Raw genomic sequence first — 13972 nt, 5'->3', positions numbered from 1 at the left:
ATTATGATTGAGGAGTCCTAGAACGTGAAGATCCAATAATTAAATCAATAGTTATTCAAAGTGTTTTTTTTTCTTTTTCTTTTGCTCATTGTTTATCTATTCTGTGACAAAAATGCAAAACATATTGAAATAAATAAATATCTCTGAGTTAATAAATTATCGATTATAAATTAGTAAAAGTTTCTTATTATTTTCCTTTCATTTTTTATTATGATACATAAAAATACATATAATTTAATGTAAAAAGTTCTAAAATATTCATTTATTTGTTAAATATTCATTTATTTAGAAAAACAAAAAAGATTAAGAACAGTATTAAGAGAGCATCATATATTCATTTATTCTTTTAGTCTAAAAGAAAAAAAAAAGAGCACGTTAGGGAGAACATGATGTACAACTAATTGATGATAAAATGCTAAACATATGGAAACTAAATATCTAAGAGATAAAAATTATCGATTATGAAATGATGAATGTTTCTTATTATTCTCCTTTTATTATTTATGATTCACGAAAATGCTTACAGTTTAATGTAAAAAATTCTGAAATATTCATTTATTCGTTTATGAAAAAAATACGAATATTGTTGTGAGAACACCATGTATACAACTAATCGATTACTTATTATTCACCTCCAGATAAATGAGAAGCAAAATTTGAAAATTTTCCTATTATTTGAACACCTTCAGAGATTTAAATATTAGATTAAATATTCGTGATTCTTATTACATTTATTTCAATTATTTCTTTCCTAATGTAAACAAAAATTAAGGAAAGGGATTACCCTTTGCATGTTTAACAGCTGTTTAAACTCAATCGACGAAAGGCTTATATCTCGGTTATTGCATTTTCAGAATTTCTTGTATTACTTTGTTTAGTTCCGGAGCGGTAATAACTCTTACTGCATCTTTTGATTAAGCATAACAGTAAACTTTTAGTTTAAATTAAATTATTACTGGACACTTGTTTAATTTAATGCTTTGGACTTGATGCTATGGAAGATAAATATTCATTAGGTATGTGAACCTTTTTATTACGTAGCATTCATAAAAATGTGAAAATTGATTCCTTTTATATTTCCTTTTCTTTCTTCAAAATATTTAGCAAATAACTTATCTTCGGCAAACTCGTTAATTTTTTTTTGTGCTATATTATTAACCTGTTCACTAGGTTTGACGAAATATTTCGCCATACACGAATTACTACTGCAATTGGCATGGCGACAATTTTCGTCATGAAAATTACTTGAGGTGTGAAGATATTACTCATAACTATGATGAAAAGAGTCCTCGTTTAACAAATTGAAAAAAAATGGGAATGTAAACGGGTAGAATAATTATTTTTTTTTCTTCTTTATGAATTTTATCTATAACAACAGTCACACTGTTTCCCTAATTGTTTTTCAAGCAATTGCCTGTTCATCCAGTAAAATAGAATTTATGTTGTTAAGTGTTTAAATGACTAAAATTTGATCAGCGTATTTTTTTTCCAACTGATTCTCGTTGGCTTCCATATGGTATTATAAGTATTATAAATATAAAAAAATATACATTCAAATATCTGTCGTAGTTCTGGCTCTTTGCAAACTCGAGCTCTTTGGCAAATCCTGATCTTACCAAATCATAGCCATCATTTTACAATGCGCCATGCCAATTAGAAATGTCTCTAACATTTTCCAATCAGCCTGATACTCTCAAGGCTTATTGTAATAAGCCCTGATACATTTAAAATAGCAAGTAAATATACCATTCGTTGCTCAATCAGCCTGATTTATGCCATTATGTTAACAATGAGCCTGAATATTTTTATACTAATTAGAAAATGCATGGAATTATCCGAAATTTTTAACTGTATAAGTATCCAATCAGCCTTGCTTAATGAATTTGATTTACTACATTTCTCAATCGAGTTTTACTTAATAGAGACTTACATGGCTCATTGTATTAGCATTACAAAACTCATTGTAATAAGGTAATTCAAATTCAGGCTGAAACTTCGAACAATTTTTGATTCGCTTTAAGGCTTACGGGCTGATTATGACGAGTCTGAAAAATATCAGGCTAAGCAGAGAATACTGGAGGAAACACTTTCAGTTAGCTTGGAGTTTTGAAAAAGTTGCAAAATGCCGATTTTTTTAATTAGCTTACGATGCATCTTGCCTTTTTACATAAATTTAAAAAAAATGAGGATTGTTAAAAGAGCTTCAATTTCTGATTGGCTCTAATGAAAAAAAAAATGTTTGAAGATTGTTGAAAGAGTTTCAATTTCTGATTGGTTCTAATTAATAAAAAAACGCTTGAAGATTGTTGAAAGAATTTCAATTTCTGATTGGTTCTAATTTAAAAAAAATTCAAAATAAAAAGTAATATTTTTAAAAACCACGTTTTAGTAGTGGAGAATAATAATTAAGAAAAAAATTGAAAAACGAAAAACGTGGGGCGCATGAAATACATAACAGTAATGTTATATTAGTGTGTGTATGTGTTCTCTTGAGAATATGTGTATGTATATCAGTAATTGTAATTGTATCTGAATGTGGATGTGGAATATGCTTTTGTATATGCATATGTATGTGGATGTATATGTGGCTGTGCATGTGTATGAGTAAGAAAATGTGTATATGTACTGTTATGTATTTCATGCGCCCCACGTTTTTCGTTTCTCAATTTTTTTCTTAAGTTCAATATTTATTAAGACATTTATATCGTCATTTATGATTTTTATTCATCAAACTTCAGATTTTAATGTAAAAAATCAGATAAAGCAGAATTTTTTTCAAAATTTATTAAAAACATTATTATTAAATATTCACATGTAATTATTATAGATAATTTCTAAAATAAATCGTATACATATTTACAGATAAACATAGTTGAACGTAAGTAATCTTCATAAGATTTCTCACGTCTAAAATGCAGTACAAACTGAAGAAAAATAGAAATTATTATATTCAGTAAAATTCTAAGATTATACAAATGATTATTTCTAACAAAAAAAGCATAGTTAGAAAACAGAGAGGAAATAGGAACATAGAAACACTAATGATTATTTGATTTCAGAATTTGTGTTAAAGTGACTAAGTTGTACTTTTTGGGCCCTTTAGTTTAAAATTGCTTCATATGTTTGTGATGCATGCTAAATATAAATAAAGCTAAACAACCTGAAAAGAGTAGAAACATGCTTTTCGCTCTTTTCATGCTGTTTATATTTTGAAATATTCCAATAATTCTTGTTAATTGTTTGTAAAATTCTTTTATTTTTTCCAAGTATATTATGCATGCCCCACACACACTATTCTTTTTGAAATTTCTATTTTGCTTTAATATTTGGTCTAATCTTGTTTCCCTATCCTGTTGTTCAATTCCTTTTCCATTGTAGTAACTTGTTTCTAATTTTTTCTGCATATCTGTGTATCCCTTTTTCATTCTCTGTTTTTTCAATGAAGAATATTCTTCATTATGAAACAGGAGTAATCGGTCTGTACTTTGTGACATTATTTGTACTCTTATCGCGTTGTTTAGCTTTGCTTATAACATATACAGGGTGTTCCACAAAGACCGACTTTAATATGTATTTTACACTCCTTATCAAAAGTAAAAACAAATAAAAAGCTCACAGATCGGTGTCGTAAAATAATATTTAAGCGTAGAAAAAACAAAAACACTACCGAAATCTGGGGGGGGGGGGGAATGCGTAAGGAATAAGCGAAAGGGAATGCGTAAGGAATAAGATAGGTTTAATTGATTAAACACAGCGGGATTGAAAGACAATTATCAGAAACACTTTCAATTAATACTAATTTGCCAATTAAAACCAAAAACCCTAATTACACATGATTTGATATTCATTACATTTGCCTTCTTTTCCTGTAGTTTGCGAGATTTTGATAGCGTTTTCGTTTTTTCCTTGATTAGATATTAATAAGCGATCCTCATGTATATACTTGTCTGCTTTCATTTATAATAAGAAATCTAAAATTACAGATTAAGGACGGCCTTTACGGAACACCCAGTGTGTCAATGAGATGTGTTCTTAGTTGATCTTTCAGCCCCGTCCCCTTTGTTCCTTCCGGAGCTTCAGAATTCTCTACAGTTATGTTTCCGAAGAAAGTGTAATATTTTAATATTTAAATTTTTTTAAAAGCTTGAGCACACATGGGTGTTAAGGGAGAAATGTCTAGAGAAAATTTATTTCTAGATCAGGCAAATGCTGATAGATTTTTACGATAAACAAGTTTTTAAGTAGCGAATTTTTTGTTTTGATTGCCGTTAATATTTTTTTAATATTTAATTTGCAATTTTAAGTGCTTCTTTTTCTTTCAACATTAGATTTCGCAATCTCTCTCGTTTTCACTGATTATGCAACAAATAAGTGTTTTAAAAAGATTTTTACTCGTAACGTATTGAAAACGAGTTGTCTTTCTTCTGTTAAGATATACTATAATTGAGATATACTTTAAAGATTAACTTTTTGATAATTTAACTATCTCATTAATAATAAGTTTATGCTGACATGTATGAAATGTTGACATTCTATGGAAATTCTTCACAGTATTGAATGTCTGGCATTTTTAGACAATACATGAATTATGATAATTATTGTATAATTTGCCTAATCTTTGATTGAATTGCTCAGGCATTTTTTCAGAATAACAAATGCTTTTTAGGCAAATTATGATACATTAGAATTACCTAATATTTTGCCTGTAGTAACTGTATAGAACGTGTTGGCTATGTGTGAAATTTCAATTCGATATTTTTTAGTCTTACTTTGGTATTTTATGTAACATTGGATTTTCTATACAATGACTAATCATTCACAGATTTCACACATTGATGATAATATTTACAATACGGCACCAATATCCCCAAAAAGTACGACTTGAGTGTTTCTGAAATCAAACATTAGTTTCTTCCAAAATTTCAAATAAATTACTTGGCAGTGAATTATAAATGAAATTGTTTTTAGAATGCTATGATGTGATGAATTGATACAATAAATTGCAAAATTTGATGAAAACTAAACAAACTTTGATAACTTGGACATTTATATGTTTTTTCTTCTTTTTTGATGTATTCATTTTACAACATGCTTTTTTTAAAATATCCTTTTATTATTTGACATCATGTTTTGTTTACTATATCAGCGAGATTGATAATTAAACTCGCTACGAATCGAAATACAATTTAAGGCACATATAGAGTACCACAATTTGTACGCTACGTATTTGTACGTTAAAATTTACCAGAATATCTTTGGAATTTTACCGAAATTTACCAAAACATATCTGCTTACAAATTTCATGCAAAAATTTTTTTTTCAGACGTCTTAAAGGAAAAAAAAAGAAAGGATTATTTCCTAAAGTAAAGATGCCGTTTCAGAATTCTTGAGAAAAATATTCTTTCACAGCCTACATTTTTTTTTATTCGTCATTCGAAAAATTAATTTTTATAAACTAAATAACACATGTTATGTGTTTTATACATGTCTTACAATATGTGTTTCAAAAATCAAAGAAACAAATGAAAATATAAGACTAATTAACAAATATATTAATACAGCAGTATACATTTTCTGTAATGTCTTTCATAGTTTATTTTACATGGAAATAAAGAAAAAAAGATGAAGTGAATATCTTTATGATTATGATATTCATTTTAAATATGAAGCTCGAAAAATATGTTAATCAAAACAATTCAATAAAAGACTCAATAGTCAACAGGAATGAAAATGTATGAAAGAAACTCCAATGATTAGATGAGCTAATAATGTGGTTGTTTGACCTTGGGTTGATTTAGATTAGCATACATAATACGAAATTTTTTAGAAATGTTAAATCAATTATAATAATAAATAAATATTCATAAAAATGGCTGTAATGATAAATGCAGAGTTATAAATGTTATATGTAAAAAGTAAAATGCAATAAAATTTTTTAGTGTTATGTGATTTAGAAGTAAACATCGGATACTATAGCAAACTCTTTGTTAAATCATTTAAAGATAAACAAAAACTGCAATAGCAAATTCAGTGCTAAATCATATAAAAGTAAATTTTAGTTGTCATTATTTATAACATTTCTGTAGTAAATAAAAATTGAAAAATTAGAGCTGTTTCAGAAAAATTTAAGAGCATTTCTTTTAAGAATTAAAAGCAAAATTATTGTTTATGGAAAGTTTTGAAATGCATAGCCTTGACCGGACTTAAAACTTTTTGTACAGATGTTACTATTTTCTTAGATGTGCAGAATTCATAAATAAAAATAAAACCTGTTTTCTTAGCATTAGAGATAAAACTTTATAACACTTAAAAGTTTGAAAATATTTGTCAAATCAAATAAATGCTATATTTACAAAAAAGCGTTAAAATGAATTGTAAAATGTCGCTATATTTTCCTTTAGTAATTCGAACAATGTTTTTGCTTTATTTTGATAATTTCTCAGACTTTATTTGGCACAAAAGAAAGTAGAGTATCTACGTTTAAATATTAAAAAACAATGATATTAACTGTTTTTATCATTTAAAGCAAAAAGATAATGAAGATCGTTTTGTTAGATGTTTAAGAAAAACACCACTGGGGAAATTTAAAAAAAACATGATTTTTTTATTATTTTAACTTGAACATAATTCGGCAGTATGCAATTTTTGAGACAGGCTTTTTAAGACCTTATATTATCATTTAATAAATAAAAAGTCTGGAGAAAAAATCCTATTTGCAACTGAAACGACGTTATTTGTTTTGCGGACAGTTAAAATTTCAAATAGGTATAAAAGAAAAATTGAAGTTGTAATTTATTTCAACCAAACCCTTGTCAGTTCAAATATTTTACTTCTTTCTCATTTATATGAATTTTAACGTAAATTTTTAGATCAATATTCTCAGGTCTGCATACTGTCGAAGTGTAAAAATGATAATTTTTGAAAATTTGACACTTATGAAATTTTGATAAATTAACTAAAATAGTATTTTCATGAACTTAAGCTTTAAAGATTTTTTGTATAAGTTACTATCAAGCCACTTCCTTATTCCAACTAGCATGACTGACGATACTACGAGCACTGTTCCAGCTATTGTATAAGTGTCAGGTGTATCTTGGAATAGCGTCATGTCCAAAATAAATGCTAGGATTATATCGCCAGCAGCCATAAGAACTGAAACAGGTCCTGCCTCTTCCAATTCAAGGGCTAATGTCAGTGCCAGTTGGCTTAAAAAACTGAAGACACCAACAGCAATAACAAGCAATTGATGAACTCCACAAAAGGCTAAGGTGAACTCTCCAAATGCTAGAGTTAACAAGGCATTGATGATTGTTGCCACAATACCAAAGTTAAAAAGTATAATGAAAACGTTTACATCATGGAGTTTTCTTAAGACGACATAAACACCACTTTCAGTTAGTATGGATCCTAGAGAGGCTAGTAAGCCTATAACGCTTTCTTTCGTATAAACATCAGTTCTGTTGGCCATTAATAATGGCACTTTGCTGACTAATGCCACTCCTACAACAGAAATAGCTATTGCTATGATTTGGAATGTGCCGCACTTTTCTTTTAGGAAAATCCTTGCAGCAATAGTTACAAACACAGGTACACTAGATGTCAGCACAGTAGCGTCTGACAAAGGCAAATATCTGAAGGAAATGAAAGACAGGTATACAGTGATGGCATCGAAGAATCCACACAGCAGAAGCCAGTATTTAGTGGAAGATTTGGGTCCCAAAAGATTGCCACCATTTTTTACCACCATAGGTAAAGCGAAAACAGCGATCGCAATGTATTGATTACATGCCACTTGGCCAGGATCAAGTTCTTCTAAATATTTCACACTTGCTGCACATGCGGCAAAAAATAATCCTGAGAACAGACCATAGGTGAGGCCTAATAGAAGATTTTTTGAAAGCTTTTTCTTCTTAACTGGTGCCACATTTTTTTCATCACTAAACTCTAAGATGCTCGATGGAGGTTTTTGCTTCAGTGGAATATCATTTTTTGTTTCCGAAGAGCTTTTATTTCTCACTCCCATAATGGGATTTACAAGTTTCAACGGCAATTCGTCCCATATGCAATTCTTCGCAGCTTGTGAGGGGTCCAATGAAAATGAACCTAAAAAATAAATTAAAAGCAATAAGTATCGAACTAAAGCATTCAAAGGAAGTTCATATTTACGAAACAAATCGAATTTTTTGTAGAGCCAGGGCAATGCAAGACTGAGGGTTAAAAAGAAGAATTCTGATTTTACAGTATCAATGTCTAGAAGTCTGGTTTTACTTAATTTTTAGCCATTATGCCTCTCTCGTTTAATTTCTCTCTAAAATAGTTTTGCCTTATTTTATTTATAAAAATAAGACATTTTAAATTTGACAAGTCATTGTGTAATGTTGTCTCCGTGTTAAATGAAATCTTATTCCATTTAGAATCAATAAACGGGTAGCATGTATAATTACCGGTAGATACGTGAAAAGAATTCAAAAACATTTATCAGGTCATCTCAACATACTACTTAGTTAGTGTAAAATACAGATGGCTTAATAGTAATAAAAGAAAAAATATAAGTATGATACGAGTCAAAAATTACACCTATCATAATATTGATCCCATCAACTAACTTATTTTAAATGATTGATTCTCGTTAAATCTGTTGAGTCGCAAAGTCCTCTATGTTCCCATAGCAAATCAATATCTTTGGAGGTTCTGATCCAGGAGTTTACTTGTCTTGTGGATTGGTTTAAAAACACAAGGCAGCGGAATTGTACAGTAGTAATCGTAAACCCAAAATTGGGTCAGGTTTTCAGCGATGGATATAAAATATTATGGAGGATTATAAAGTTTTTTCTGCTACAATATGTTTTGTTACTTTTTATAGCCTACAAAATATTTCAAAATTTTACCGACGTGTTCAGAGGAGTGACAAAAAGAGGAAAACTTAACATAAGACAATGGGTCGAGAGTGTTAATATTAGGAGTGTTAATATCACTTTGAGACTATTAATATCAGGAAAACCCCTTGGTTAAAAATTGACCTTGTAAAACAACTACAAAAGATGCTGTAAGCTTTCAAAGTACAAAAAAGATGTCATTGATTAATTATTGCAAGAGTTGTCCGAAATCATTAGACTATCAACAACGACATAAAAACGATTCCCAAATACGTTTGAAGATGCCAGGTGTAAATTTAACAGAACAGAATGTAATATTGAAAAAATCAATTTGACAAATCTGAATTTAATTATATTTTCTAAAACATACTAGAAAAATAATAGATAAATCATATTTATGGATTTAAATATAAATTATGCAATTCAATGAATAAATTGTTCTTTACCTTTGAAATTGAAAGTAATTTAGTTGTTTCCTTTTCTTATATTTAGAATTTATGCCGAGACTTGAACAAAATACACATAAAACTGTACTAAATCTTTCGATAAAATGTATTTAAAATAAAAGCTCATGTAACTAGTTAAAAAATATAAACCAGGTAGTTTTTGTTTTCATGACCTTGTTTGTTTTGATCACATGATATATCACAAAATATGATATTTCTAAGAAGTATTCTCTTTTTAACAGTAAAAAATTTGGATTAATATTTATTGCTATTAAGATAAACAGATCAAAATCTGTGAAATCAAAACATTTTGAAAAATATTAAAGAGGAAAGATGTTTATGTTTATACATAGTTCCACATCTATACATCATAGTTCCATAGTTCTACGTCTATACATTGTTCCACATGTCTCTCCCGAGAAATAATTTAGTTACAGTATAGAAGTTATGTTTACGGTTCTTTACAACTAAGAATAATTGATATATGAATAAATAAACTAAAAATGGTGCTGGTTAAACAATATTTAATTAAGTGACGATGATCGTTTGCCGTTAATTTCTTTAAACATCTCTCTTAATTAAAGTTTCCGACTCTGTGAAAATCGACAACTTCGGCAAAAATTTTTGATATTTTTATTATTATCCATATTTGAATTTTAGTTCATAAGCTTTAAGAAACCTATTAAATTTTCATCATCAACTTTTAGAAATGGAGTTTGAATAAATTAAATAAATAATCCGAAGAAACTTAAATGGTGATATATTATTTATTAAAACCATATAAAAGCTTCATTCGCTTGAAAAATATGAAAGCAGCAGCCGGCATGTTTCAAGCTCTCAAAAGCAGGCTCCCATTTTCAAGACTTTACCAGACGTGAATGAGAAGAAACAAAAGTGATTTGAAATAAAAATAAAGAAGGTAAAGTTGCCAACAGGAAAGGGAAAAATAATGGGGAGAAACAAGACTAGAAAAACCACAGTAGCTGAGCCACAATGGCCGAGAGACTCAAATCAGGGTAAAAAAGTTCTTCCCCGCTCTATGGAGAGGTGGTGAGGAACTAATGTCTTAAACAAGGGAATCAGCAGTCATATGAATAACAAAAGATTCCAGGAGGTCAAGATGAGCTGATGCGACTGGGTGGAATTAATTTATAATTGTCAAAATTGAATTTATACCCAAGATTCCAACAGAGTGCAGCAATTGATGATTTCCCGAATTATTTGTAGCCGACATATCTATCGAGTTTCTTAAGATTCCTATCAATCTGAATACAGATTTTTTACAATGTTAGCAAAGTTTTGCACAAAAGGTTATGATCTATGCGTGAATTTATTAAATTTTAGTTCAAAACACAATATCGATTCAGAAAAAAATGCTTGGAATTTATGCATTATACTTCGTTACGGAGCTGTTGGCGAGACATGAAAAATTAGTTTCTGAGTTCAAATTTGCAATTGAGTGCAAATATTAAATGATTTTTTAAACTTTACTTTAAATTTACTTACCAAAAATAAAATTAAAATTAAAAAAAAAATCTTTTGTCAAAAATATTGTGTTTTAAACTTGTCAGATTCCTTAAGAGATTATTGAATTCTTGAGGCTAAGGAGGAAATGAGGACATTGAATCATGATTTTATTAGCTAGGAAAAAAAATATTTGTTTTTAAATTTTAAACTTCATATAAAGAGCTCAGTGTACTTTGTTTTCATTTGTAGGACATTTAGCTGATGGTTTTTGGTGATAAAGAATTTTGTTTCCACGAAAAGAAAATTAAAAAAAGTAAATTTTTATTTTTGATATCCCTTCTATCTTATAAACATTTGATCTTGTTTTCTAGCAATAGTATACTTGATAATCGATTTTAAAAATCAATTTTCCGAAGCAGATAAGAAATAGTTAAGGGGAATTCATATTTTTTCGTATATTAATGAATTATTAACTTATAAGTTAATCTATCAAGTATCGAAATCATTCCTTATTTAACTTATGATGACAGCCAAACGTAACAGGATTTCTATTGTTCATTGATTAAAACTACACTGAGGAAAAATTATCGTGTAATGGTTTTATATGGTTTTATAATGTGTGATAAAATTTGATAAATGTGGTAGAATTTGGTAATTTTTTACGATGCCATAAAGCATGGCATAAAAATCATTTATTCGGTTAAATTTATTTTTCAGTTTTGTATTTTTTACTAAATGTATAGTAATAAGAACCATAAATTTGAAAACCGCAATTTCCTGTAAACCGTTAACATATGAGCGGTAAATTTATCAAATGAATAGTTATTTTATTTACCAGAATTATGTTTTTTTCATCAGAAATGTTATTACCATGCATCATGGTAATTTTATCAAAAGTTTTTATATGTATGATGATTTTGCCTTATTATAATGAGAGTTCCTGCACCAAAGTGAGAAAATTTTAATAATGTATAGTGATAGAAAGATATCACTTACAGATTTATTCAATTATATGGGGACTGTAAACAAAATAACAATAAATAGAAATTTTAAAAGTTACGAAAAAAAATTAGACGTGAAATTTTTCGTTGCTTAAAAAGATTTAATTAACTGCATAGTAAAAAGAAACTTAAATACAGTAAAAAAAAAAGAACTATAACTCGAAAAATTTTTTTGTTCTCAAAAATAATTTACATTTTTATCTTTTAGTATATTTTACACGATCATATATATAAATAAATAATGAATATGCTACAGTTAGTTAAAATCAGACTTCATGAGGCATCGGAGGATCTTATTTTTCTTATTTCGATAACTTTTACTATAAATTATACTAATTTATGAAAAAGTTTGGATTTAAAAGGGTTTTTAATAACAATATGAAGAAACATATTCGATATGCAAGAAAGTGTTTTAAAGCACTAAATGATTACTCTTGATTTTTGAGACAAAATACTTATTGCCCGTGCAAACTAGACACACAAATAAGAGAGCAAATACGAGTTTTTTACTTATATATTTAATGAGCGAAAGTAGGCTTAATAGGCAACTAATAGGCTTAGTTTTTGATCTAATAATATGTTTTTTATGTACTGATTTGCAATCTCTATGATTAGTAGAGCCTACGGATTTACCGTTTAATAGAATTTTCAAAAATTATAATTATGAAATTAGGCAAAAAACAGCATATAACATATCTTATTTTTTTTTAACGTATTCGAATTTTTCTAACTAGAAATTTGATTATATATAGTTGGGAATCGGAAACGTGTTATGAAAGATTATTCATTTATTCAAAAGAGCTATTGGAATCATTTTTTTACCGCATCTATGAAGAAATGAGTGAATCGATAAAGTTTCGCTAACAAATGTAAATTTCATTTACCCAAGGATGATATTAACGTATGAGATTTCTTAATAATTTATTAATTGTTTTATTTAATTAATACTCAAATCATTAAAAGTTTTTCAAACATATTTGTAAAAATGTTTACATCATATCAAACCATGTACTGCTAGAAATTTCTCAAAAAAAAGTTTAATTTTTTTTTATTTAATTGTTATTTTACCATATTCAAGCAAAACAGTCAAATAACCGTAAATAAGACGTTATTCAAACTGTTAACTGTGAGATAAATCGTTTATTGTCTGGGTTCACCCAATACGGTTAAGCAGGCAAAATTTTATCGCTGCAACCAGGCCCACATAAAGAAGCCACTTATTTCCTTACAGATGGGTATATTATAGCCGAGAGGGTTAACCTGTCCCTCTTATGACCTACAAAACAGGGGTTCAAGTCCCAGCATTGAAAGCACAATATTTCCTCCATTCCCTTCAAAACATGAAGAGTTTCCAGTGTCCTGCACTCTCCAATTTTTGACTCAGAGTTATTAGAATGCGATACTCTCACTCACGCATAGATGGCAGCACCATATAGCTGCTAAACTATCTCCAATGTCCAGTTAAATTTCAATTTTGTGGTTTTGGAACCATGCTAGTTGTAAATGGCTAAAAAAACATATAATTTTGTATTTATGGTTTTTTAACCACACTAATAGTAAACAGTTTCACAACCGTAAAGGTAAAAAATGTTCTTTACCTTGAAATTTACGGTTAATTGGATGGATAGACTGCTACCGGTTATTTTATCTTAATAGTAGAATGAAAATTCTAACAATGCGTAATTTTGTATGCTTAGCACGATATTTACACAGCAATCATGAAATATATTTCAAACACTTATTCGCTTTTGATGAAGCATCATATTTTAAAAGAGGAGTTGACTTTTTTTAAAAGTCTATTTTGATATGTCTAAGTTAGAACTATCATTTCTCACAAAGTACTGAATCAATTTTTACTTAAAAGTGCTGAATAGAGCATTACTTTTTTATGATGGTGCGGCTAAAAAATTTAGACGAACCTTACGATTCTTAAAAATTCGACCATAATTAAGAAAGAAGATGCCTTATCAAAATTTTTTTTGAAAAATGTATATTTATTTTAAAATTTTATTTTAGAGCCTCAGAGCTATTTGTATTAACGCGATGAATGATAAAATAAACTTTCGTTACTTTTAAATATTATTTTCTAAAACGACTATTCTTTTTATTTTTTGCTAACGTTGTAAGATTATTTTAAATATCTTATAGAAAATCACATGATAAAATAATTTAGATAGTGAGA

The 13972-nt window shown here is 28.3% G+C and overlaps 2 protein-coding genes across 6 annotated transcripts in view; one reads left to right on the top strand and one right to left on the bottom strand.

Moving 5' to 3' along the window:
- Window positions 1–789: 789 nt before the first annotated feature.
- Window positions 790–13972, top strand: part of LOC107451177 (solute carrier family 35 member G1) — a 28854-nt gene continuing 15671 nt past the window's right edge. The window contains exons 1-2 of one of the 2 annotated variants that reach the window (XM_087169241.1): window positions 790–1016; window positions 11039–11102. The gene's annotated coding sequence lies outside the window, so the exon portion shown is untranslated. The remainder of the gene's footprint in view (window positions 1017–11038; window positions 11103–13972) is intronic. The other variant, XM_087169240.1, reaches the window with a different exon arrangement.
- Window positions 3139–13972, bottom strand: part of LOC107451175 (solute carrier family 35 member G1) — a 74723-nt gene continuing 63889 nt past the window's right edge. For all 4 annotated transcript variants that reach the window (XM_087169238.1, XM_087169236.1, XM_087169239.1 and 1 more), the window contains exon 2: window positions 3139–8103. In XM_087169238.1, coding sequence (XP_087025364.1) covers window positions 6956–8103 — 1148 coding nt within the window. In that variant the 3' untranslated portion in view covers window positions 3139–6955. The remainder of the gene's footprint in view (window positions 8104–13972) is intronic.

Source organism: Parasteatoda tepidariorum, chromosome 8 (genome assembly GCF_982258835.1).
Source record: "Parasteatoda tepidariorum strain Cologne lab strain chromosome 8, Ptep-v5.0, whole genome shotgun sequence".
NCBI lineage: Eukaryota > Metazoa > Arthropoda > Arachnida > Araneae > Theridiidae > Parasteatoda > Parasteatoda tepidariorum.
The sequence above is the reverse complement of the archived record's forward strand: the minus strand, read 5'-3'. Positions and strand labels throughout refer to the sequence as shown.